Source organism: Equus caballus, chromosome 4 (assembly GCF_041296265.1).
Source record: "Equus caballus isolate H_3958 breed thoroughbred chromosome 4, TB-T2T, whole genome shotgun sequence".
Taxonomy (NCBI): Eukaryota; Metazoa; Chordata; class Mammalia; order Perissodactyla; family Equidae; genus Equus; species Equus caballus.
This window is the reverse complement of record NC_091687.1, coordinates 4,272,604-4,300,563: the sequence shown is the minus strand read 5'-3', so window position 1 is coordinate 4,300,563 and position 27,960 is coordinate 4,272,604. Positions and strand designations below refer to the sequence as shown.

General features: G+C 37.1%; 1 protein-coding gene across 2 annotated transcripts in view; it reads left to right on the top strand.

Moving 5' to 3' along the window:
* RELN (reelin) overlaps positions 1–27,960 on the top strand; it is a 459,089-nt gene that overhangs the window by 300,616 nt on the left and 130,513 nt on the right. For both annotated transcript variants that reach the window (XM_023638850.2, XM_070265359.1), the window contains exons 16-20: positions 142–251; positions 3,884–3,950; positions 7,761–7,994; positions 8,675–8,836; positions 13,757–13,993. In XM_023638850.2, coding sequence (XP_023494618.1) covers positions 142–251; positions 3,884–3,950; positions 7,761–7,994; positions 8,675–8,836; positions 13,757–13,993 — 810 coding nt within the window. The remainder of the gene's footprint in view (positions 1–141; positions 252–3,883; positions 3,951–7,760; positions 7,995–8,674; positions 8,837–13,756; positions 13,994–27,960) is intronic.

Genomic DNA, 27,960 nt, shown 5'->3' with positions numbered 1-27,960 from the left:
CTACAAGTGAATTTAAAGCATTTATTACCAAACTTTAGTGCTCTGCCAAGCACACAGAGACTAGAACATCAAAAACATGTAAAACAGATTCAAAAGATGGGAACATAGTTGCGAAGCTGTTTTGTGCTAAATTTCTTGCAGGTGGAACCGAATAACGATCCCCCTTCCCAACGCAGCACTAACCCGGGACACCAGAATTCGCTGGAGACAAACGGGACCAATCCTTGGAAACATGTGGGCAATTGATAATGGTTAGTTTCTGCCTGTCATAATCACATGCCATTGATGCAGAGTCTTCCTGTGCTTTTGTTCGTGAGCACAGACTTAATCACGTTTCTAAGTCATGGTCTTGCGATTCATTAAACGCCCTTTCTTCCCCTTCTCTTTTGCATTCTGTTAGAAGCCCAGGGATGCACAATCAGAAAAAAAAGGCAGCGAAGTCAGCAATATTAGATGCTAGAATGTTTCAACATACATAATTTAAAAATGCATGAAGCCCTGAAACTCAAATTCGCAGTTGATGACGAGGGATATCCTAACATTTTCTTTGAATGTTTTATACAAAATTAACATAAATACTTACCATACTGCATGTGTTAAAATAAGACCCATTCTTCTCTTAGTAACTGCTGCAACATCTGGAACGCTTATCGTTTAGATGCAGACACCACACATAGGAAACATCATCGCTAAAATGAAACTTCTAGAGTGAAACTTCTACCTCCTTTTCAGAAAACAGTATAAAAGGAAAATTTAGATATACATAAAATGTCCTTTGTTATTTTTAATTTTTAAGTGAATTGTTCGTAATTTTTTGCTTAACTTTAAAGCCAGTATTACTTATGCCAAGTGCACGTGAGAGAAGATATTTTAAGCTATCGGGATGCATGACTGTGAATTTCTTATATTTGTTGTTAATAGTCAGCTCTTTGGTTTTCTAATAATTCTAATTACAGGCAAATTCATAGATTTCCTGTTTTCAGAGAGTATGTAAATTTGACTACAGGGTTATACTACAAGGAAGTAGAAAGAGAGGGAAGGAGAGACAGAATGTCAATACTTATGAAATTTAGCACAGCCAGTGACTTGTGTCGATTTTGTAAAGTAGGAAAAGCCTACACCATTGTTTAATGCTGGTTTTCCAGGTCTTAATAATTTTTCGGTTATTTTTGAATAATTTAAAAATTGATACACAATCAATTAAATGCATTCTTGAAACTCAGGAATAACTTCAGGCAAGATAATTTGCTGATGAGCCAATGTAAATTCTGTAAACAATCTGTATTCAGAGACCAATAAAGGGCCCAGACTTCAAAGGCCATATGAAGTATGTGGACGTCAACACTGTGCATTTGCAGAAACATCTAAAGATGAATTTGTTAAACTGAAGTTTCTCCACTGGTAGAACGTGTTGCCTAGCGTTTGAGTTACCACACCAGTTAATGAGCTCTAGGGAATAAGTATGTGCCTCTGAATTAGTGGGATGGAGGTGACTTCCCTGCTGTCATACTTTTCAAGGGTCCCATAATGAACTTATATTACTGTGATAATGATAAAAGAAATGAAAAAAACAATAATGAAATAAAGCCCATGAGGATATCCAGAGTGCAATGAAGCACATACAAGCCTATGAAAAGATCTAAATTTCCTAAAGAAAGCTCTTACGACATGATTCCAAGTCAGACAGTGTTTACTCTATATCCCGAGTTCCCACCATCAGCCTCTGAGTAGAAGGAGTAAAGGTAAAGATATGTGGAATGAGCGTGGTGAACAGTATGTGTCAAATGCCAAACGTGGGGCAGAAATCTCTTCAATTCTGTTATCATCCAAAGTGAAGGGTTCACAAAAACAGGACCTGCTGTCTGACTTCTTCGTAGTACAACAAGAGGACACACACTCACTCTTTCCGGAGAGAAATGTGTGCCAACTTGCCAAAGAACACCCCTGAAATCTCTCCTGTTTCACTATAGCATTCCAAAATTATGTCAAGGAAAACAAACCTAGAGAAAAAACCAGGTCAATATCCTACTTGTGTTATGTATGCTCTTCCTTCGTGGTGAGGCTAGCTCCTGCTAGTGAGTAAAGAAAGTACTTTGGAAATTATCCTGAAATTCTTTGCAAAATGGAAAATCCTAGAGCAAAGTATGTTTGTTATCACTTTTTAATGTTTTCAACTCGATTACATTAATGGTAATATTGAAGAAAACAAATCTGTCCTTTCCACACTCTTAGGAAAAAGGAGCTTGTAAAATTACTCATGCTGTGAGTCCTAAACGCTCCATCGCTAGCAGGAAGAGTTGACAACAAAACTCTTAATTACAGTTTTTTTCATTGACTTGGAAAGTCTTGGTTTATTGTGGAATTTTTTTGCAATGGAAGCTCTTTGAACTATGACATGGGTACACCATAGGGCAGTCTCCGGAGGGACCCTGCAGAATGCAATGAGCCACTCACAGGACTTAGAGCAAATCCTACCGCAGCCATCAAATCAAGTGTGCTGGGAAAACAATCCATACGCTTTCCAGGCTAAAGAAGAACGAAGCCCCGTTCTGCTTCCTCGGCACTCGGGGTCCAGTGGAGCCCATCAAGGCAGGTGGAGCAGGAAGGACATTTGACCCCAGTAGGGCGATGAGATGATCATAACCATATGGTGCCAGGCAGCATGCTAAGTATAATACATTTCATTTATTCTTTCCTCCAAGCAATATCACCCCACTTTAAAGAACAGGAACATCGAGGCTTAGATAGAATAAATCACTATCCAAAGTTTCCCAGGTGAAGCCAGAATTTGACTCCGGGGTTGTTTGACACCTAGAACCACTCAGCCTGTCTACAAATCTAATCTCTTCCTCACCCATCAGTTTCCTTTAGCAAGAGTTGTTGCTGCCCTGCTTTGTATCGCATTTGAATGACTGTACCTATTCATTGGCTCCAGACAATAAGTGCTTATAGGAACATAGCCCACAGGAAAGTTTATTTTAAAATAAAGTCGTTTAACTATTTTGACATGATTACAAGCCAGAGAAGAGCATGATAATGGATGATAAATTTGTTCATGCCTGAAACTGACTACGTGAGGTTTTAGTAACCATTGCCTGTAACTCCTCATTGGTTTGTTCCATGTTTACACTGTTTGGTGCATTATTGATTGTATTGATTATCAAAAGGCTTAATATCTTTAAATGTATTTGAGTTTGAGTATCTCAGAACCTACCGTTCGACAACGAGGAGCCCTTTTCTCAGTATTCTAAAGATTAGAATTTAGATGTGTAACATCTTTATCAGTCATGCCCACCATTTAGGAAAATATCTGCGTTATAGGTTTACGCTCAACAGCAGATTTTAACTCCCCATTTCAGGAAGAATGGATTAATATGTAGAAATGTATGTAACAATCAGGATATTTCCCAATGTTACAGATTTTCCCCAGAGAAGAATGGAAATTGTAGTTTTTAAAATTAAATTATAACTTCTCCATTGCACGACCTATCAAATTGACCCTTTGTAAATTCTTTATTTCTACCTAAAGAAATTAAACTTTGTAGAAAGTTCAAGACAGAAGCATTAATATTCTGCCTGAAATCGTTTCAGCTGAAGAGACTCCATTAAGGAACCCAAATTACATATTTCTACTTTCTTTTGCTATGAAACATGAAGATCTTGAAAGAATTATTTGAGTCAGAACAGTTCCGGCAGATTTGTAGCTAAGCACTTACCTTGTCCCACAGCAGTCTATGTGTCACCTGGATTCCTGCGCACAGCGTACATACAGTGAGCTAGATGTCATGAGTATTAACTTCACAAAATGGTTTCACAGGCTGCTGGTGTTCTTGGTTTTTCCGATTGTTTTGCCGTTTTTTACATGCTGTCTTTTGCCCTACAGTTTACATTGGTCCATCGTGTCTCAAATTCTGTTCTGGCAGAGGACAGTGCACGCAACATGGCTGCAAGTAAGCATTTTAAAATAATGTTTATACTTCTCTCTTTTGATTTGAAGCCACAAGTCATTTTAATATGTTTTGATTTCATTTTTAGGCTTTTGAGGTCTTTTTAAGACCTAAAATAAGATACTCCAAGTGAAATTTAAGTGTAGTAGAATATTAAGTGTATTTTGTAATTGGAAGTTGATTAATAAATAAATTTTCTATTACGCTAAATTGTGAATAAATTTAGCATACCTCATGTAAATTTGTGAACAAATTTGAATTCCTCAGAGCTTGATGACTGCTTTTTCTGTCTTTAGTTACATTCTTCAATATGCTGTTTTTCCATAAACTTGTTCTAGTGTTTATGAGTTATATTTTAATTCCTAGCGTGCTTTGTAAATAAATTATGAAAATCAGTACTGACCCGTAGACCCAATGCTAAAGGAGATTGGAGTGAGCCAAATTTAGCAGATTGATAAGAAAATTCATCTTTAGATATAACTTTGCAACCTCACTTACTTTTGAAAATCATTTGAGTCTTCCAACTGATGTATGAAGTATTTTACATAATAATGATGTTGAATATGAAGTCCGAAATTATGCATAAATAGTGTAATACCTAGTCACCACCAGAGTATTGTGCTATGGTTATACCAAGAATGAATATTCATATTTGTGTCATTCCATATTAATATTTAAGTATAAAATATCCTGGAAATTCCTGAAATCACACGGTCTTTGTTATACAGATAAGTTTTCAACAAAAGATCATCTAGTCTGTCTCGTGTTGCAAACAAAAAGAATAATTAATTGATTAGTTAGTCAATTAATTAATTAGTGGAGAACTCATAAAAGGACTTTGAACTGATCATTTGGAGATTATATGTATGAGGGAAGACACCTGCCAAGACTGAGATTAGAATGTCAGATTAACTTTTTAACTATATTTTAATGATTTTAATTAACAAAGAAATCACTCTGCACAATGGAAATGTTTTATAATGTATGTAAAGAATTGAAAATTCCTGTTCATATTTCAAAACTGAAAATGCATCTCTGTGCTTTTTAATAAAACCACCAACTCCCGCCCAGAAACACCGACTCATTAGATCTCTGAAACGTTGGCTGGTTTCTTCCTCAAGTTGTTACCTTCTTCCCGTATCCATAACCAGGCTATCCTCTCATTTAGTGCACTTCAAATAAAATTAACACAAGGAGCCCGGAAATTTTTGTAAGTCCTGAAGTTGTCCTGAAAAGTTTTGAAAACAAATTATCTAAAATGACAGCTGCTTTTATTAATGAAAATAGAAAGTGCAATTTCTAAGAGGCCTATCTGTAATTACCATAGTTATACCTCATACTTCATTTTTTGTGTACAATATCCCTGTTGGCATTCAATAGTTTTATTAAGGCAACCATCTGTGTCACTCATGATGGATGCAAACGGAAAGCTGAATGGCAGGTTTGTGCCCCTGGGCATCCTTCCTTTTTGACACTATACATTATCCTGAATAATCATAGCCTTTTCCTCCTTCTGAGGTTTGGCAGAATATTTTCACCAGTTGGAACTTTAGTTTTTTCCCTGTTTCTAACAATGTTTTACGTAGTATTCATTGGCTTCGTTTGTTTGTGGCTGGCCTAAATGTTGAGCCCCTGCATCCTTTTCCAGTAATATGTGCATTGTCAAGTTTGAGCAAAATTGCACAGAAAAGAAATTCATATTCAATACCACTTATTTCCTTTAAACAAATCCTTGAACTGGGGCCTCTGCAGCTTTGTATTTTTCTCTCCACTTTGCTCCCCTCATCACTACCGTTATTTGCTACCAGGAGTCCACCTCTCCTGCTCCCGAACACTTTCTTGCCGGTGTACGATCCCCAGGCCTGGGTTTCTAAATTGACAACTCACTATCCTGATGGGCCACCCAGTTAGACACGCTAATGAGGACAAAGAGCATTAGAAACCTTCCTAGGTAAATGTCATCCATGTATCTTAACAGTGGGACCTTTTTTCCTGACATACAGGGTGACCAATAAAAGGTGGGTAGATGAACCAGTAGGGGACATATTTGGAGTCAGGACAGCTTCAGTTCATTCCTGAAATCACCAGTGTGTGCTACCCTACTGTTTCGCTGCAAAACAAAGGCCATGAAGGTATTTTTTAAATATATGGATGGAATCCTTATCAGCATTCCACCCCAATTGTGTAACTTTTGATGAAAAGTACACTTCAAAACTTTTAAATGGGAACTCACTCCAGTGTGAGTCATCTCTAAATGATCACCGATTTCTCCCAATCTCTGGTCTTAAAAAGACTCATTTAAGATAGACAGAAATGCATTTGCCCTGAAATGCCCTCTGGTAATAGATAGTCTTGTTGGGGGACTCTAATTGCAATTTGTGGCCATGGTAAACCACATTCAGTTTCCTAATGTTAAAATACGTCTTCTTTAGCTCATTTTTTAAATCTTTTTTGCAGGCTACTTGGCTATTTAGAGTCTGACTAAATCAATGAAATAGCACGTGAAAGAAGCAAACTGTTTGAGGCTCCTTTACATGCTCCATAAATATTGGTTTTCTTTCCCACTCCCATCCCTAGTGCCAAGACAACTCTCGAACATCATGCTACGATAGTTCTTGGCATTTTAGGGTCCACCTTCTTTGCTAATATGATGATAACTATAAACCTTCTCCCCCAGAATATCCAGTGCACATACAATTTGGCATTTGATTTCAGCACATTCATACCCTCCATTGACCCTCTGTGAGGCCAGCATAGATCCCAGTTTCAGCATGAGTGCTCCAGAAGCAGCCTTCTGAGTTATGCCATAATATCACTTGCTTGGTACACTTGCTTTATAAAAGCCTTATTCCTGACATCAGAAGTTTTGAATGCTTAAACAAGAACCCACCTACACCACCCAAAAAGACACAAATTTAGTTTTATAATGGGTGACAAGGTAACGATAGTGAGAAATAGTGCAATGAAAATAAGGAATCGGAAACTAATTCCTGATGAGTAAACGCCTTAAAATTTAAGAAGTTTCTGATATCCAATTATTGAGTCCTCTGTGATGAGTTTTCTCACTGATAGAAGACTCAGGGAGCTCTTTATATATTCTAGTCAGCTAACAGAAATACAGCATATCCTTACGTGGCGGCAGGCAGGTGTTGCGTGTGGTTTGGTTTTGTTTTTCTTTTTCTTGAAGCGCTGCTAATTTTGGATTCCTGAGAGGCAACACAGTTCTGCTGAGGACATCTATCTAGGTCAAGGGTGTATGCATTCCCTTTATAATGCCAATGTAAGTTTGGAATACAGACAGATTTGTTTTCCAATCTTTTCCAAATATTTCAAATAATTTCTCATTGGAAACATAATGTGTATTTTTGCATTTGCTCCTAGAGGAAATTTATTCTAGATATCTTATGGAAGTATTTTTTTTATGCTGTTTCTTTTACAAACTTATTGAACATCATTATAAATAAAATTATTTACATACAATGCACCTTTTACAAAGATTTTAACTTGGAAGTGTGTACCAATGTAGATGCATTTGCACATAAATTGCTGGCATTGGTTAAAGGTGAGTGCTGGGTTATTGTTTGAAACATAAGCTTTTTATAGCAGGGCTGTGCACTGACTGCATTCTTCCAGAGTACTTACAGTCAGTCCGCCCTTATCAAGTCTTCAGATTCAGAATTCTCCAAAGATTAATGAGCCTCACCCACCATTGTATCGCAGCCTGGCCGCTGGACTTCCTCCTCCCTGAAGTAGATTCAGGAGTCTCTGAAAGGGCCAACAGTTTAAGATTTAATTTCGTGGTATCTCTTTCAGGTGTGACCCTGGATTTTCCGGCCCAGCTTGTGAGATGGCATCCCAGACATTCCCAATGTTTATTTCTGAAAGCTTTGGTAGCTCCAGGCTCTCCTCATACCATAACTTTTACTCTATCCGTGGTGCTGAAGTCAGCTTTGGCTGCGGTGTCTTGGCCAGTGGTAAGGCCCTGGTTTTCAACAAAGATGGGAGGCGTCAGCTGATTACATCTTTCCTTGACAGCTCACAATCCAGGTGAGTTAAGGCAGGAGGGAATACATACAGAAACCAGATACTGATGATTGACTTTAGATCCATTTCTTTTCAATTTTTATTCTTTTTCTTTTTTGCTAATATATACATCTTCCAATTTTTAACCAGGATGAGAAGAAGCTTACAGTTTATGTAGGGTTATTTTGCCCTAATTTTTAGTAAATTAACAGGCTTACTGATGACTTTAGGATACTAAAGACTGACTAGATTTTTTAAAATATGAAATGTTAGCATCAAAACTGTGTTCTTAAGCCAAGGGCTAGTTAATTATTTATGTAGTTTTATTTATTTGACAGCTTGCAAAGGCTGATTAGATTTACCCTACATATTCCCTTCCCCCAGTGCCTAATAAATAATGCAGTAAAGGAATGATTGGCATTTTAAGTGTATGTACACAAGTACGTAGTATACAAACATGTATAAACATACGGTTATATTTGTGTGGATGTATCTGTATATAAACATGTTCATTGACCTCATCTTCTACACATATTCATACATCTCATGGTGAAATTACTTACATTTCATAAAAAAAGGATGCATGGAAACCTACAGCTTTTGGGTAGTTCATTTAAATTTGTTTGAAATTCTTTAAAAGCCAAAATGAACATTATGATTAAAAATATTTATGCACACACTAATTATAGACAATTCCTGTCTAGGTTTCTCCAGTTCACATTGAGGCTGGGGAGCAAGTCCGTTCTGAGCACGTGCAGAGCCCCCGACCAGCCTGGTGAAGGAGTCTTATTGCATTATTCTTATGATAATGGGATAACTTGGAAACTCTTGGAGCACTATTCATATCTCAACTATCATGAGCCCAGGTATGTTGGAAAACATTTGGAAAAATGATTAGAGTGATAGCTCTTTCCTGTGGAAGTCATCATTCAAATGGTATAAGACTGTGTGAGGATTCTAGATATTTTTCCATTGAGAGATGGTGAGGACAGAGATGGATGTATCTTGCAATAAAAATCTAGCAAGCCACATTCTTCTTCTAATCCGTTTGTCCTACTGACTTCTGATACTTTGAAGAAATTTATTCTCATATTTTGAAATATGCATCTAAGGGAAATATTTTGATGCCTAGGAAAGTGACAAATAGTTACTATTTTGCTTATTCAAATATAGTGCAAACTTTTAGATATGATTTTTGTTTTGAAGAAGATTTGCTCTGAGCTAACATCTATGCCAACCTTCTCTATTTTGTATGTGGGTTGCTGCCACAGCATGGCTTGAGAGTGGTGTAAGTCCATGCCTGGGATCCGAACCCACGAACCCGGGCTGCTAAAGCAAAGCATGCCAGACTTAACCACTACACCACGGGGCCAGCCCCAGATATGATTTTAATATGGCACTAAATTATAAATGCTGTTGACAGATATTTGTTAGCAATATAATATGTTGTAATAAATTATATGAGGTAATAATTCATAAAATCTGATAACCAATATGGTTTTTAAATTTGTACATAATATAATTAAGTAATGAGTACAAATAAATTTTTCTAGCATGTATAGAGTCCCTAGCAAAGGTGGAGTGTGAGGATGTATTTAAAGTCCTTTCCTCAGGCCACTTTTATTTTTCTTTAGCTTATATATTTCGTAATCTGTAGTCACAATTGTGAGATTTAAGTTTTACTTGAAGCAGGGACGTTCTTCTATGTGGGCGGAGTCGTAATCACCATTAGTGGTACAATTTTGGAATTGCACAAAGGATCCTCTCCCCTTCTAGAATACGTATTGACCTTCTCACTAAAATTGCTTTAAAAATTTAAAGAGAAGAAGAGGAGGATGGGAAAGTCAAAATACCGTTAGAGAAGGTCACACTGTGGCTACGTTCACAGTCAGATGTAAAGAACTCACACCGTTTGACTTCCTGGAAGTACCGTTTGATGATGCGGAGAGGTGAAAAAGAGGGAGGGCTCCGGGCACTGAGGTTTGCGTTGGCACCATGGCAAGAAGGGCCACTGACGATAGACTTTACATACTTTAGAACTGTGCCTAGGGTACTCCCTATCTCTAAGTATTTGTAAATAGATGAGAACTTTTATTTTCATAGAAAACGAAGTAGCGTGTAGCAGTAATAATGGTTAACAACTCTTATGAGTTATAAATAGTATACATTATACAATTTTAAGAACACACCGGATGTGTTGTTTTCCCTGTAAAGGTAAATGTAGGGCTAAACTCAACTTTCTCACTCAGTAGAGACATGTGAATGCTAAAGAAACATCTCATAGACACTCCATAGTAAATATTAAAAGAAAATTAAACAAAAATCAAGGTGTTAATAATAATGATGAAAACATGAAGAAAATATCACTGTCCTAAATTAACTTGGCCTAAAACACAATTTTTCGAACAAAGATGGACAGCTACAAAATTCAGTCATCAATCTATATCACAAAATTTAATTAATCTCTGTTGATATGAAAAATAATTACACATTTAATGTGCTATTGCAAAGGTGCATTTAATCTTGCTTGCCATTTGACAGCAACATTTTTCTTCTGTGTAGAATCAAGGTGTTTTTTCAGCATTAGGTATGTGCATAGCTTGAAAGATTAAGATCAGAGTGGAGATTTTTTAAAAAGGAGAACGTGGTAGTGGCACCAGGAACACTTTCATTTTGTATATTGTGCCTCTGTCCATGAGACTCTTCCTCCCTCCCCCTCTCTCCTACAAATATTAATAAAAGGTGACATGGCAGAAGTAGAATTTAATATATTCTAGATACTAAATTATATTTTATATGATAAATAATACAAACCATGGAAATTCTTCATTGGAGAGTTAAATATGTCTTGATGCCTTTAGCCATTTGCCGTATTTTCTTCAGTTTAAATTGCTGCTTGTAATTGCTGTGAATTCCATATTGTTCCCTTCTGCCATGTTCGCTCATAAATGAAGTACGATCCGTCAGTTAGATATGCTAGTTAGCTAACTGCTATTACTTCGAGCTAGTTTCTAGTAAGTTGCCGTCTGTGATTCACCCAGTAAATAAAAGAACTCTATTTGCTTGTTATTTATAAAATTTAAAATCTGTCTAAGTTAATCTTTTAATTCAAACTGACTGGAAGGTCTTGGGAAATAATTGGTATTTTTAAATTTTGATAATTGTATTTGATTACAAGAAATCTATGAGCTTAGTACCTACCCAAAAAAGGAAGATGGATGTAGAGTGTTGACCCAAGTCCCTGGGTTCTCGTCCCGGAATATTCTGATCAAGTGGTTTCAGAGCTCTTCTGAGCAGCCACTGTATTATGCAGAGTGGTGAAAGCAGGGCCTCCCACTCTATCCTGGGATGTGAAGTAAAGGTCAAGGGCACAGGATCTGGGCCATCCTCGCATCGTCACTTAAAAGCCACTGAAAATTAGAATATTAACCTCCTTCTGCCTCTGTATTCGAAGCTCTCTCAGGGTGTGCTGATAATATGTGCTTCATTCATGCGGCAAGAGTTTGTTGAGTCCTTATTGTGTGCCAGATGCTGTTCTAGATGTTAAGACACCATAGTGAAAAATCCAGAAGAGTCTCTGACTTTGCCTTAAAGATAGATCCCAGTTCCACAGATGAAGATTCTGAGGCACACATAAGCTGAGTACCTTTCCTGCAGCTGCAGAGCCACTCACCGTTACATGTCAGAGTGGGGACTGTAACCGAGTCTGTTCATAGACCCACGGTGTCAACATCTCTACCAGGGAAAATATCGGTCATTTCAATTACTAGTATCACACACATGCATATACACGTTATTTTCCTTTAAAGTTGCCTGAGAAATTCTACTTCTCACTTGTTATTTTTAAAAATTATGTTTATTTTCCTAGATAAGAATAATAGCTACTTTTAAAATGATTAATGTAAAGAAAAATTATTTTCTAATAACATAATGATAATTTAAATTATTAAATTAGTGCATGTTTTTATTGTTGACCTAGTTTGAATATAGTTTATTTCTTATATAGTTGATATATTACTATAAATAAACATTTTTATTTACTTATTTGATAAGCAAATAAATATTTAGAAAAGTTAAAGTGAAAATTACTAAAATAATTTAACTAAACTTTACTCTTTTCTTCTAATAAATTCACATTGGTAAAAAAAAATTCAGATTTAAAAGTCTTTAAAGAGGGGCCGGCGTGGTGGCGCAGCGATTAAGTGCACACGTTCCGCTTCAGTGGCCCAGGGTTCGTTGGTTCAGATCCCAGGTGCAGACATGGCACCGCTTGTCAAGCCATGCTGTGATGGGCATCCCACGTATAAAATAGAGGAAGATGGGCGTGGATGTTAGCTCAGGGCCAGGCTTCCTCAGCAAAAAGAGGAGAATTGGCAGCAGATGTTAGCTTAAGGTTAATCTTCCTCAAAAAAAAAAAAATTTTAAAATCATAAGAATTCAAAAATATTTTAAAAACATAAACATATTATAGCTATGTCCTTTTACTTTAAGAAGTGTTGTTGTCGTTTGGGGTTTGTTTTGTTTTTTGGTGAGGAAGCTTCGCTCTGAACTAACATCTGTTGCCAGTCTTCCTCTTTTTTTGCTTGAGGACGATTAGCCCTGAGCTAACGTCTGTGTTAGTCTTCCTCTGTTCTGTATTTGGGTCGCTGCCACAGTGTGGCTTGACAAGTAGTGTAGGTCCCCACCTGAGATCTGAACCCACAATTCCAGGCCACCAAAGCAGAGCATGCTGGACTTAACCACTATGCCACGGGGCCAGCCCCATAAGAAGTGTTTTTGAATTTACATTTCTGTATTTGAATACTGATTTTTCATTATTTAAAAAGCATATTTCTCACATTGCCGGAAGTCCTACCAGTCATGTTCTTTTACCCCATATTTCTGTATATAAATTATTTAAAGAGAATTATTTTTAATCACTTTCAGTGTGTAAAAAATTACATTTCCAGATGTGATTTAATGTCTCTTTACACAATAACTAAAGGTAAACATAATACAAACATGGAAATCAATCTAATTTCTCAGTAAATCCAGCCTTAGACATTGAAGTTTTTAAATAATTTATTTCTAAGTTACTCAAGCAGTCACCTGTCTCAGGGAGTTTTTCATTGCTCACTGGGAGACGTATCCCTTCCGTGTGCGTTTACTGCAAGCACCTCTCCTGGTGTTCAGTTGTGCATTGATGGAGACAAATGCTCCATTTGCCATTTGCTCCGCATCCCACCTTGTGTATGGATGTGAGCAGCATGGTACCATGATTTATGGAGCTCTCAAGCAGATGTCATTGCAGTGGCAATTAATGTATGGTTCCTGCTGCTGTGTACGTAATTGCTCCTGGAAATTAGATATTATTCTTAATTTTCTTCCCCATTTATCAGATACAGATTTGTTGTCATAGCCGCCATGACACAGCAAGTGACCCCGCATGCTACGCTAAACTCATGGGAATGAGGAAGTGTCATGGTGCCAACCAGCCCCAAAGTGTAATATGTTTAACAAGCTGCCCAAGATCCTTCACGAGGCTAAGGCAAATTCTGCCACTTTGACAACTGTGACTTACTGAGTTAGCTTTTCTGAGAGCAGATGAGTGAGAGAAAAGTCACGTTTTTTTGGATGTGTTTAGAAGACTTTGTTAGGGTCAAACAGGAAATTGGAAATCTCAGAAGAATGTTTTTAATAGTGAGAGAAGTCTTTTTTTTAAATGCTATACAACAGAAAAAAGATGCTGCTATAAATGTTTGTATTTTTGGATGTCAAAGTGATCTGAATTTTATTTTCTCCTTTAGAATAATCTCCGTAGAATTACCAGATGATGCAAGACAGTTTGGAATTCAGTTCAGATGGTGGCAACCATATCATTCTTCTCAGGGCGAAGACGTGTGGGCTATTGATGAGATTATCATGACATCTGTCCTTTTCAACAGCATTAGTCTTGACTTTACCAATCTTGTGGAGGTCACTCAGTCTCTAGGATTCTACCTGGGAAATGTTCAGCCATGCTGTGGCCATGACTGGACCCTTTGGTAAGGATTTCATCTTTGTTGTTGTTGTCACAGGGTAAGGATTTCATCATTGTTGTTGGTAGAATCTGCAATAAGGGTTGGGACACAGGATGATCTTCTAATCCATCGAGCACTTAGTCATTTGTTGACAAATATTTACTGAACATAAACCATGTGAAAAGTCATTATTATGTCTACAAGTAAGATATCTTGGGAAGGAGGGCTAAAAACAAAATACTGATAGACTTAGATAAATAAAAAATTTCACCATAGTTATTAACCTCAAAATCTCATTTCCCACCATTACATATAAAAACCCCTTTCAAAAGTGTTAATAACTAAAGTGGCTAACATATTCTTCCCTTCACGGAGGTCCCCCATGATCAGAGGGAAATGTGAAATCACTCTAATGACTGTTGTAACAAAATTTCTCATGAGTAGTTTTGTTTTCATGCTGTCTTGGATAAAGTCCAGGAAGTTTTTTCATCCCTAATTTATTAACTAAGCTCTCCTTTCTAATCCATTTTATCAAGCAGTGCTGGACCAGTGACTCATGTAGTTAATGTCAGTGGGGTTTACAGATTGTGGGATCTCCCAGTCAAGGTCCCTTTTCTTCTTGTATTTTTCCCTCTATGGTCATATGCAAACTTAATTGTACAAAAAACAGTAAATAAATATTTTAAGACTGTGGTTAGTACTGCAGGCACGTCAATGGGACAGCACAGTAGTGATTAACTGGAGTCTGGAGGTGGCTCCTTTGGGTCAGGAGGTGGAGGCCTTGATCAGATAGATCAGGTAGTAGACACAGTACAGTAAAAGAACAAGACAGTTCCAGCCACATGGAGATCTGAAGGAGGAGTGTTCCAATTATGGGAAACTTTGCAGTGCACGGACTCCCAAAGCGAGAGTGGCTGTGGCACGCTCGAGAACTAGGTGTGCGTAATTCCAAAACCCACAGCCTACACCACTGTGCATCCTGCCCCTCCTGGGTTCCTTTAGGACTTTAAACATGACAGAGGAATAATTTTCTAAGAGAGTTTTACTTTCTATTGAATCACGGTCAGACCAATTTAATTTCTCCAGATGAATCTTGCCGAAAGCTATTCACCGCAGTTGTCTCCAGAGAACATTTCATAAATGACCCATCCGTGACCTTATCATAATTAGAGGTAAATTTTACACACCATTGCACAGAAAATTACCTTTGATGGAAATTGTGCACGGACAGTCACATCTCACACACAGCAGGCTCAAATTCTAGCGTCAAAATGACAGCTAATGGAATGGAAGTACAGCTGGTCACCTTTGCTGTGAGCACTGTTGAACTAGATGAAATGAAGTTTCTGTGTGACAGAGTATGAAAGGTTATATCGTGTATTTGCTATGCGATAGCCTCAGATGCTTGTTTCTGTGAATGTTCTGTCTTAGTCGTGGAACCTTCAAAGAAAATAAAGGGATGAAGCGAGGTAAGAAGATTCAGAGATGTAATCCAAAATAAGATTTCTTAGAATTATATCCTTCTGAACATTTATTTTGACCTGAATTAACAGTCATTCAAATTGGTCGCATACCGTAAACTATATCCCCCAAATTTGTGTGGTAGGTTTTTTTCCCAGCACTTTTAATACAATAAAAAGTCATATCATGAATGCAAGTCCTGTACCATGTTTATTCTCATAAATAGTTAACATCTGCTCAAATAAACGCCAAAGTTGCTGAGCCTTTTAATTTAACACGAGTTGAATGCATGATAACAGCAATTTAATTTCTGTGCTTTGATCAAAACCCTAAGAACGATATCCTTTCACACAAATCTGATGAATATTCTTAACCCACCACTGCTTTAATTGGTAGAGTTACATTTACTTTGTGAAAGTACAATCGCAGTAATTATAGAAACCCATAAGAAAATATAAATAATTGTAAACTCCCCATGGGCACCTTGAGCAACGCTGTAGGAGTTTTATTAACAACCACATGTGAGCAATCAGATTTGACTTTCTGATCTTCTCTGAAACGAAAAGGAGTTGTCTTGGTTATGAAACAACAGAGAGTATACTCTGGCAGTGATAATGAGACTAGGGGAACATCTTAACCACTTTAATAAGGACATGAAAAATGCTCACTGCTCATTAAGATGAAACAACATGGAAGATCTCAAACTGTTCCCATTTTCTTAGCCAATGAGTCAGAATAAAGCCCCTTATAATGATGCTGTTTTCTCTCTGCCGCTGTTGAAGAATATATTGTCCAAGTTCAATGTGAACTCACTGAGGGAATGTTTTTCAGAAATACTTTTGCAATAGTGAAATTCAAATGATGGTATTGACCAACTATTTATCATAACGTCCTAGTCCTAAAGCGAGTTATTTTTTTTTCATGTAGAACCTTTGGAACATATTATCTTATTAAGTAAACATTCTGTGACCATGTTCAAATATGTGGCCTCTGCCCTTCAATGACCTTGTTTCTCTCAAGGGAAATTTTGAACTGTATACACGTTCACTACAAATGGCTGGTGTTAAATTAATTATTGTTGGCTTTTGCCAGCTGTGAGTTCATTTGGTTCTCATTTTCTAATTCATGCCTTTCCATGAGCATGGCTTGTTGTTACTGAGTGTTCTCCAGGGGAAACTTGGACAATTGCTTTTTCATTAGAAGAACTACGGTCAATATGCTATAAATCACTTTACAGTATGTCATCTTAGAGCACTGTTTTCCATGGAGAAATGAATTCCTTTTAATTATCTGTAGTACTTTCCTTTCTTCCATACATAGTATCTGAAATCAGAACCTCTGTCTCCTTTATGTTCTAAAAATAGTCTTCAAAACCTCTTACATATATTTTAAGATCACCAAGGGAATAATTTTAATTAATTTAATTGAGGTTTATTAAAGATTAGCTGACTAATACTATTATTGATAATACCAAGGGACATTTACATTCCTCTGTCCTATCTAATAGACTAGCTGGTATATAGGCAGTAAGGACATTGCTGTCATATTATGGAGGATTTTCATTTCAAAATGTGTAGAGCTGTGAGGGGATGGTCGTTATAGCATATTAGAACTGGAAGTTTGTTTGAGTGGGAGAGATCAAGTGTTTTCCAGACTTGCAAAAGCTGAAAGAGTCCAGCACCACTAGACAGGCCTTACAAGAAATGTTAAAGAAACTTCTTCAGGCTGAAGTTAAAGGGTGCTAATTAGTAACAGGAAAACGTATAGAAGTATAAATTTCACTAGTAAAGGTAAATATATAGTTAAATTCAGAATACTCTCATGTTGTGATGGGGGTAGGTAAATCACTTATAAATCTAGTATGAAGATTAAAAAACAAAAGTAGTAAAAATAGCTATGACTGCAATAATTTGTTAATGGATACACAAGATAAAAAGATGTAAATTGTAACATCAAAAACATAAAATGTGAGAGGATGGAGTAAAAATGTAAAGCTTCAGTATGCATTTGAACTAAGGTTATCAGCTTAAAATAGAATGTTATAAATATAAAATGTTTTATATACACCTCATAGTAACGACAAGCAAATACTTATAGTAAATATGCAAAAGATGAAGAGAAAGGAACTTAAGCATACCACTACAGGAAATCATCAAATTACAGAAGAAAAGGGCAAGAGAAGAAGAAAGCAACTATAGAACCGCCAGAAAACAGTTAACAAAATGGCAGGAGTAAGTCCATACCTATTAATAATTACTTTAAATGTAAATAGACTGAATTCTTCCATCAAAAGACATAGAGTGACTGAACAGATTGAAAAAACAAGACACAGCTATCTGCTGCCTACTAGGGACTCACTTCAGCTTTAAGACTCCACACAGACTGAAAGTGAAGGGATGAGAAAGATATTTTGTACAAATGGAAGCCGAAAGAAAGCAGGGGTAGCTATACTTATCTCAGACAAAACAGACTTTAAGACAAAGACTGCCATAGGAGGCAAAGAAGGTCATTAGATGATGATAAAGGAGTCAGTCCAACAAGAGGATGTAACATTTGTAAGTATTTAGACACTTAATGTAGGAGCACCTAAATATGTAAAGCAGATATTAACAGAGCTGAAGGGAAAAGTAGACAGCAGTACGTTAATCTAGAGGACTTCGCTACCCCACTTTCAACAATGGCTAGATCATCCGGACAAAGTATCAATAAGGAAACATTGGACATAAACAACATGTTAAACCAGATGTACTTAACACATATTTACAGAGCATTTCATCCAAAAGCAGCAGGATACATATTCTTCTCAAGCGCGTGTGGAACATTCTCCAGGATAGATTATATTTTAGGCCACAAAACAAGTCTTAATAAATTTAAGAAAATTGGAATCATATCAAACAACTTTTCCAACCACAGTGGTATGAACTAGAAATCAATTACAAGAAGAAAACTAGAAAATTCACAAACATGGAGATTAAACAACATGCTGCTCAACAACCAATGGGTCAAGAAAATGAAAAGAGAAATCAAACACTATCTTGAGAAAAATGAAAATGGAAATACAACATACAAAAATGTATGGGGTGTAGCAAAAGCAATTAGTTCTAAGAGAGAAGTTCATAGCAATAAATGCCTACATTAAGAAACAGGAAAGATCTCAAATAAACAACTTAATTTTACACTTCAAGGAACTAGATAAGGAAGAATAAACTAAGCCCAAAGTTAGTAAAAGGAAGGAAATAACAAAGATCAGAGTGGAATTAAATGAACTAGAGCGGCCGGCCCATTGGCCAAGTGGTTAAGTTCACACGCTCCACTTTGGTGGCCCAGGGTTTCGCCAGTTCAGATCCCGGGCGCAGACATGGCACTGCTCATCAGGCCATGCTGAGGCGGTATCCCACATAGCATAGTCAGAAGGACCTACAACTAGAATATACAACTGTGTACTGGGGGTTGTTGGGGAGAAGAAGAAGAAAAAAAAATGAAGAAGATTGGCAATAGCTCAGGTACCAATCTTTAGGAAAAAAAAAAAAAAGAACTAGAGACTAAAAAGATAATAGAAAAAACCAATTAAACTAAGAGTTGTTTTTTGAAAAACAAAGAAAAATAGGCAAAGTTTTACCTAGACTCACCAAGGAAAAAAAAGAGAGAACTGAAATAAATAAAATCGGAAATTAAACAGAAGACTACAACTGATACCATAGAAATACAAAGGATCATAAGAGACTGCTATGAACAGTTATCTGCCAACAGATTGGATAACCTAGAATAAATGGATAAATTCCTAGAAATATACAACCTCCTAAGACTGAATCACATGATTCAGAAATAGAAAATCTGAACAGACTGATTACTAGGAAGGAGATTGAGTCAATAATCAAAAATTTCCGAACAAACAAAAGTCTAGGACCAGATGGCTTCACGAGTGAATTGTACCTAACCTTTACAGAATAAGTAATATCAATCCTTTTCAAATTCTTCTTGCAGTTAGGCAGGAAAAAAACAATAAAAGTCTCCAAATCAGAAGGGAAGAAGTAAAACTGTGTCTATTTGCAGATGACATGTTATATGTAGAAATCCCTAAAGATTCCACCAAAAACTGTTCAAACTAATGAACGAATTCAGCAAAGCTGCAGGATACAAAATCCATATACAAAAATCAGTTGTGTTTCTATGCCCTAATAACAAACTATCAGAAAGAAAAAACAAGAAAACAATCCCATTTACAATAGCATCAAAAAGAATAAAGTGCCTAGGAATAAATTTAACCAAGGAGGTACAAGACCCGTACACTGAAAACTATAAAGCATTGATGAAAGAAGTTGAAGATGACACAAATAATTAGATACTCTGTGCTCATGGACCAGAAGAATTAATATTGCTTATATGTCCATATTGCCGAAAGCAATCTATAGATTCATTGCAATCCATATCAAAATTCCAATGGCATTTTTCACAGAAATAGAACAAACAATCCTAAAATTTTTATGGAACCACAAAATACCCTAAAAGCTATCTTAGCAATATAACCAAAGCAATCATGAGAAAGAAGAACAAAGCTGGAGGCCTCATGCTTTCTGATTTCAAACTATATTACAAAGCGATAGTAATCAAAATAGTATGGTACTGGTGTAAAAACAGACACATTGACCAACAGGGAGTTGCTAAGAGAGTAGATCTTAAAAAGTGCTCACCACAAGAAAAAAAAATGTGTAGCTATGTGAGGTAAGGGATGTTAACTGACATTTCACAATATATACATATATCAAATCAGTGTATTGTACACCTAAAATTAGTGCAATGGTATATGTCAACTCTGTCTCAGTAAAACTGGAAAAAATTTAATTAAAGTAAAAAAATAATAAGATGCCATAAGAAATGCTATAGTTTTTGTCTATCTTTAATGGTGCTTAAGAAAAAGCGGACTTAATTTTTTAAAAGATTTAGAGATAAATGAGACGTAGAAATGTTGAAAGGCGCTCTTAGGTACTTTCCTGGCCATTGAAAATAGAAGGTGCTCATTCTTGTTATGTCTAATTTGTTTTTAATTAAAGCTCTCTTTTTTCCTTTATAGAAGGAAATCCCTAGCACTAGTCATGTTAGGGTCATTTTTTAAAAGAAGGAATTTCCTAAAATAAGTAGTAAAAGTAGAGAGAAAGTAAAAGAGCAACATGCAAGAAGTGAAATTAGCTGCACATGACAAACGGCATGAGAAACAAAGGATAACGCTGTGTGGTTCTGAGGGAGGATTTTGCAAGCCTAGTTTTTCACAGCAGCCCCAGGTGGCGTGGTCAGCCCTGGAGATGTAGAAAGGTAAAGGTGTAAATAGGAGAACAGCTAGCTACAGGGTGAGTAGGCCCCCGTCAGAGAGAACGGGCAGGTGGCTACCTGCTCAGGACATTCAAAAAGTATATGTTCAGCCACTATTAGGTATCGCCTCACACCTGTTAAAATGGCTATTATCAAAAAGACAAGAGATAACAAGTGTTGGCAAGGTTGTGGAGACAGTGCACTGTTGGTGGGAATGTGGACTGGTGCAGCCACTATGGAAGACAGCATGGAGGTTCCTCAAAAATTTTAGAATAGAACTACCATACAAGCCAGCAAGTCCACTCCTGGGTATTTATACGAAGAAAACGAAAACACTAACTTGAAAAATATACACACCTGCATGTTCATTGCAGCATTATTTACAATAACCAAGATATGGAAATAACTAAGTGTTCATCAATGGCTGAATGGATAAAGAAAATGTGGCATATATATACACAGTGGAATATGATTCAGCCATAAAAAAGAATGAAATCTTGCCATTTGTAACAATGTGGATGCACCTTGAAGACATTAATGCTAAGTGAAATAGGTCAGACAGATAAATACTGTATAATCTCACTTATATGTGGAATCTTTTAAATAAATAAGTAAATAAACACTAAGATACAGAAAACAGATTTGATTGCTGGGGTGGGGGGGGTGGGTGAAATGGTTGAAGGAGGTAAAAAAGTACGAACTTCCAGTTATAAAATAAATAAGTCATCGTGATGTAATGTACAACATGGTGACAATAGTTAAAATAATACCATGTTGCATACTTGAAAGTTGTTAAGGGAATAGATCTTAAAAGTCTTCATCACACGAGAAAAAACTTTGTAACTATGTATAGGGATTGATGTTAACCAGACTTATTATGATCATTTCACAATATACCCAAATAGCAGATCATTATCTGTATACCTGAAACTAATATAATGGTATATATCAATTGTACCTCAATAAAAAAAAGTATACGTTCATATCTCATGGAGCATGTATAAGCATGGGAAAGGATGAAGTATTTGCTCTTGTATTTTATGAGAAGCAAGAGTGGCCTAGAGGAAAATCCCAGGCTATAAGGATCCTAACAGCTTATCTCATAACATAAATTAAATACAATTCTTTTGCAGTAAGAGGTAGGAAATAGTACTGTGGCTTTAGTAACAGTTAAAGATAACCATTAATTTAGTGTTACATAATAGCCATATAGTAATATAGCAGAACTGAATGATGGGTGGAATGTGTTTTAAGATATAAAGAGCAGCCATAAAGCAGTTGTTAAGGTACCGCTAGGTTAGAGGAACCATCAGGAATCAACGCTAATGTGTAGTAATGGGTAACACAAAAGGATTTCCTAACCGCCCTTGAGAAACACCTTCAGAGCTCATGCTGGCACAGACCCACCACGCCTCCATGGGGTCATTCGGGTCCCCAGGAGGGTCTCACATGCATTTATCAAGCAACAGGCTAAACTTTTTTTAATGAGATCTACCTTACCTTCTGCTGCCTTTTGGTTAATTTTTTTAAGCTGGAATATGTGTTTTAAGTAAATAGTCTTTACTACATCCAGATCTTAATTCTTTTGGACTGGTCTTATGAGGCCGGTCAAAGAGGTCAGCTGATGCTGTAAGGAGTGTGTCACTGGTGAACACGGACAAAGGAGAAGGGGTGTTTGTGCTCAGCTGAAACTTTAGACGACGATAGATCCCTGAGGTTACGAGGCCGACAAATTCCTCACCATCCCTTTATAAGATGAGTCTACCTGTAGAATAAAAATAACAGCCAAGTAAATTTCTTTAGGATTTGTCTTTCGCTGAATATCAACCTATAACGTATACAGAAATTTTGTCAGTTTGAATAGTTTATTAGTAAGCCTAGAGTATTCTTGGGATTATTTTTTACCAAGACTATTAAAAAGAGCAGTAAATCAACTTAAATTGTGCTGCTGAAGGAAGTCAGTTGGGGTGAGATGGCTCCCAAGAGCCACTTCAAGTACTATTTCACAGTAAGCGATCGTTCTAGGAAGCTTAGCAGATAGATAAAGTAAATATATTGAGTGACAAACTGAAAAGTCACTCACTGTTATTTTCGACAACTGTGAAAGGAGTATTTTCAGTACTCAGGCGTGTCAGTGCCTCTATAAAATTGGTAACATAATTGAATATACCCCCAAATAGATTTATAAGTGACTTTCGAGAATAGAACCTACTTATTAGGCTTTTTCCCCATGAGGATGTCATTACGTGAAGGTTTTAATTCAGTGGTAGACTGACACGTCAACTGTTTGTTAATTACATTATTGGCACTGTTTGTGCTGGAGGTGTAGAGGTTGGTAGTGGAGATGAAGACAGAAAAGTCCTTTGTTTCTGGAGCTTACATTCCAGGGGGAATAAGAACAGTAAACAAGTAAACACGTTCATAGTAATATTTCATGTAGTACTAAGTGCTATGAGGATAAAGGAATGGGATGTGAGGTGACAGAAATGAAGAGTAGAACTAGTTTAGGTAAGATGGTCAGGAAAACCCCCCTGGGAGGCATTAGATTAGAGACCAGAATGATGAGAAAGAGACAACAATGTAAAAATGTGCCAGGAAAGCATTGTAGGCAGAGAGAACAGCAAGAGCAAAGGCCCTGGGGCAGACAAGGAGCTAGATTATGTTAGGGCCTTATAGAGCAGCGTAAAGATTTTGGATTTTATTCCAGGTATTTTGGGAAGCCAGTAAATAATTTGTAGCAGAGGAGTGTCGTGATCATACTTATATTTTAAAAATAATTGTGGCTGCTGTGTGGAGAACATGGGAAAATAGGAGGAACAGTAGAAGGAGCTCAGCTCGGAGGCTAACAGTATCATCAGCACGTGCTTGTAAGTGCTAGGATAAGGTGATACAGGGGAGAAATGGACCACTGGAACATACATATTGGAGGATAAAAGCCTAGGACCTGCCAAAGGAACAGATAAAATGGCGGTGTTCCAAGACTCATGTCCTGCTGACGTCCAAGCTGTTGACTTTTGAGTCATTTGTTTCTCCAAAATTAGATTTCCCTAAAAATCTCCATTTGGACTAAGTAGCAAAGTAAGATTTCAGAAGTAAGAGAACATATCAGTAAACAAATTAACAAGAGAAGTCTACGCTTAATGGTTTAGATTCACGGTGCATCTGGCCTGTTGAAACAGAAATTTCGTAGGCTGAGACGATTACTTTCTAAGGGCAGGGGTTCACAAAATTTTGGGATGGGCGCACGGTGATCTGGCTGGTCGACCCCTCCTGCCTCCCAGACTTTCACTCCATCCTCCCCAACCACATTGGTCTTTCTTCACTACACGCCAACAAGCCGAGCTCTTTCCTCTCCCAGTACCTTTGCATCAGCCATGCCTCTTCCTGGGAAGCTCTTTCGTTAGTCATTTTGGTCACTGTGCTGGGGCCCGAGCTTTCCAGGGAACTAGAAAAAGTCCAAAGACCGGGAAAATGAATATTGTCTCAAAAATAAACGAAAATTGCAAAAATAAAATTAATAAATTTTAATTAAACAAAACACAACATATGTCAACTCCATTAGTTCTAAATTGAAATATTCACAAAATTTTACGATACTGGAAATAATTTTTTGGTCAGATTTCTGAGTATGCTGAGAAATCACAGCCAAGCGTGTATCACATACATTACTACCAGCTAAATAAAATTTAAAGGCAAAATTATAAAATCCACTTGAAGGTTTTTGCAACAAAAAGTATATATTTAATGTGAGACATGGGTGCGTTTTCTTCATATGGATGCAACATAAGAATAACAGGAATAAAGAGATGCTGGGTAGCCAAAGATCTGAGATGGGTTGACGTTATTAACAGAAGCAAGCGAGGCTGGAAACAGCTAAAGCTGCTCTGAGTCCTCTCCTCCCATCATGAGTGGCAGGGAAGTATTGGTGAAAACGGCCCCTGACAATTTAACTGCTCACACATGTCCGCAGGTTCCTGACGGGAGACAGGCAGGCACCGCAAGAGTTGAGAGGAGCTATTTTCCCGCGTCGCGCACTCCCTGACAGTCTGGCCCCTCTCTGTCCCTTGGTCTCCCTCTCTCCCTCCTTCTCTCTTTGGGGGCCGCAGCCTAGGCTGTGCTTTGTGCTGACGCCCGCTCTGACTTTTACCCAGAAGAGATTTCCCTTTTTCTAAAACAATTTACTCCAGCTGCTGAACATTTCCTAAAAACGTGGTAGGTTGGGCAAAATGAAGATTCAACTGAACTTGGCAGAGAATCTTTGAAATCATGTCTTACCAACCAATTTATATAAGCTTTAAAACTAGATTTTTTAAAAAAGTTACTGGTATTAGCTGCTGGCCTCTAGACTTTGGGAGAATTGGGCTCGTTCCACAGCAGACAAAGGCGGGTGACAGCTGAGGATGAAACTCTGGACTCCTAACGAAGGATGGAGGAGCCACTCTCTGGCTCCTGACAGAGTCACTGGTCCACCCACCCATCCCCTCATTCAAAAGAGAAGACAGTGCTCATTTGTGGTCACAACCATTGTGTACAGACAGCCTGAATCTCTAACTTAGGTGACAAATTCCCCCCGTTCTGTCTCCCACATGTGAAATTACCTGATCCTTGAGAGTAAACTGCCACTAAGTTACCACAATTTTGTGCTAAGTTTTATTCACAGAGGTTTCTTTCTGTAAAAGCTGAATAAACAGTAGCTAAGCAGCTCAACTTAGGCTTTTTATTGACCTAGGAGTTTATCTAGCTTAAACTAAGATTCTAGTACTGACTTGACGAAGTACGTGTAAATTTCCAAACTGAGAAAATGGAAATGAGAATGAAGAAGCTTAAGAATATAAACTGTGTACTTTAAATAGGAACAGTAAAGATAAGGAAAATAAAGCAGGTGCTAGGGAGAAAAGTATAAAAGGAGCCTGAAATAGATACGGAAAAACACCTATATTCCAAAATATCTTCAATTGCCAACTCAACAAGATGAATAAGGGTGGTCTAGCCACTTAGAAATCCACAAGGACTTTTTAAATGAAGTATTGAATAAATACATGACAAAATGCATTATGTGGAGAAATTCCAGATTTGTTTGAAGCTATAGGTTGAATGAAGTGAGTAAAAAAGGTTGTAATAAAATAAATTCAGTATCTGGAAATTTCCTACTTAGAGACTTCGTCCAGTTGAGAAACTGGCTGAGAGAATGTAATTGGGAAACCAGGGAGAAAATTAATAAATCAGCTTATCATATGAATATGGTATGTTAAGCCCACATGTTTTGCTTACTCTCTCTCCAAATTCCCTATTGGAGTGATCCAAGCCAGGGAACAGAGAAAAATGCTGTACCATTCTTGGAATTTGAAACTGGAATGAGCTTCTGGAGAAAATGGTGTTGGAGGACAGGGTGTTGATGGCAGTAGAGTGAGCGGAAGATGAGTGGCCTTCATCCCTTGGCCCCACTAAACCCTTCTAGGCTGAAGCTGGGGCTACAGACCAGTAACAGAGGTGGTGCTGTGAGGAGTGCGAGTCCACAGAAAGACGAAAACAGTCGGGGCCTCCACACACTGAATACTATAGAATGGTGACCATAATGCAGAACAGGTTAGAGTTACAAAGGGAAGGTCACGACAAACCATAGCTCAGAGTGTGACTTGAATGTTTTGTTTGAGTCCTTGGTGGATCAAGCAAACAAAAAATAAGTGAGGACTTAGACAAATGTATGGAGGTCATTAACAAGAATGACTTAACAGATGAAGAACAAACTTGTACCCTACAAATAAAATATGTATATCCCTTTCAGATGGCCATTGGACAGTCGCAAGAAACGATAATGAACTAAGGTTGAGAAGCAATCTTAATAGATACCAATAAAACATAACACCAAAAGCAAGGACCATAAAGGTCACATATTCCAGGCACTTAAAATTTTTAAACTTGTATTTGGGGGGATAAAACCTCCCTGAAAACAAAATGTGACAAGAAATTGGGAGCAGGGGGATGTTTGCAAGGTATCTGACAGACTGCATATCCTGATCTGTGACAAATTGTTACAAATGAGTAATAAGAAGATAAATCCCAAGTTGAAAAATGAGCAAAGTGCATGAAAAGGCTACTCACACACCAAAAAAAACTACAGATAGCCAATAGACATGATAACATGTTAACTTCTGTTGTAATCAAAGAAATGTAGATTAAAGGCTATGCATAGAGTAACTGTTTTTGGTAAATGTAACTCAGTACAATCTCGTTGGAGAGCAACTTGGCAGTTAAGTACTCATTTTTAAAATTTGCTTTGACCAAGCAATTCTGCTTCTAGAAATTTATCCTAAGGAAATAATTGGACAAGTTCACAAAGATATACAAGGATGCATATTATAGAAGCATTGTTTATAACAGTGAAAAATGGGAACAACGTCCAAAGATGTCCCTAATTGGCTTTATTCACTAAAAATGACGGTGTCTCACCATATTTTTTCATTGGAAAGATGGCAATGAAACAGCTGCAAAAAGAAGAAAGAGCAGATTTATTATGATTTTTTAAATTATTTTTTTAAAAGAGAAAAGTTAGTATGTGTGTGTATTTGTGTATGTAAGCATAAGAAAATCTGAAAGTATTTACACCATAATGTTAGCAGTGGTCGTCTCTAGGTAGTTGAATTGCAAACTTTGCATTTTTAAAAAATGCTTCTATATCATCAGATTGTTTTTCCCAGTAAGTTTAAAATTTATTTAGTCCACTAAAATAATATGGTTATTTCTGTTTTGAGAGATAATAGTGTAGCAATAACAAATGAGTTAAAATGCCATCTTTAATTGCATAATATCAAGTTTTCCTGTCAACTCTAGTAAACATTTCTTTGATGATTACGAGAACAAAATCCAAAAAAGGGTAATAGTAGAGAGGGTTCGATTCGTTCGCTTGTCCTTCTGCAGATGAATGGAACTTCTGAGTGGTAGTATACCACAAAGAGCTTTGTGCTGCTCTTCTGTTTCTCTGGAAATGGGCTCTGCAGAGCTGTTCTTTTCTCTGGGGTTCTTGAAAATAATAGTATATTGCTTGGGTTTCTAAGAAATGTAAATATTGGTGCATTGTCTTCTCTTGTGGCACGTTAGGAGTGAGACTTCAGCCACGTTGTCTTACCAACCAACTAACTATTCTTAAAGAGATGAGATCAACTAGCTCAGTCCCTGGGAGACTTGGCCATTTTACATGAAATTGCTTTTAAGGAGCTTTGTGG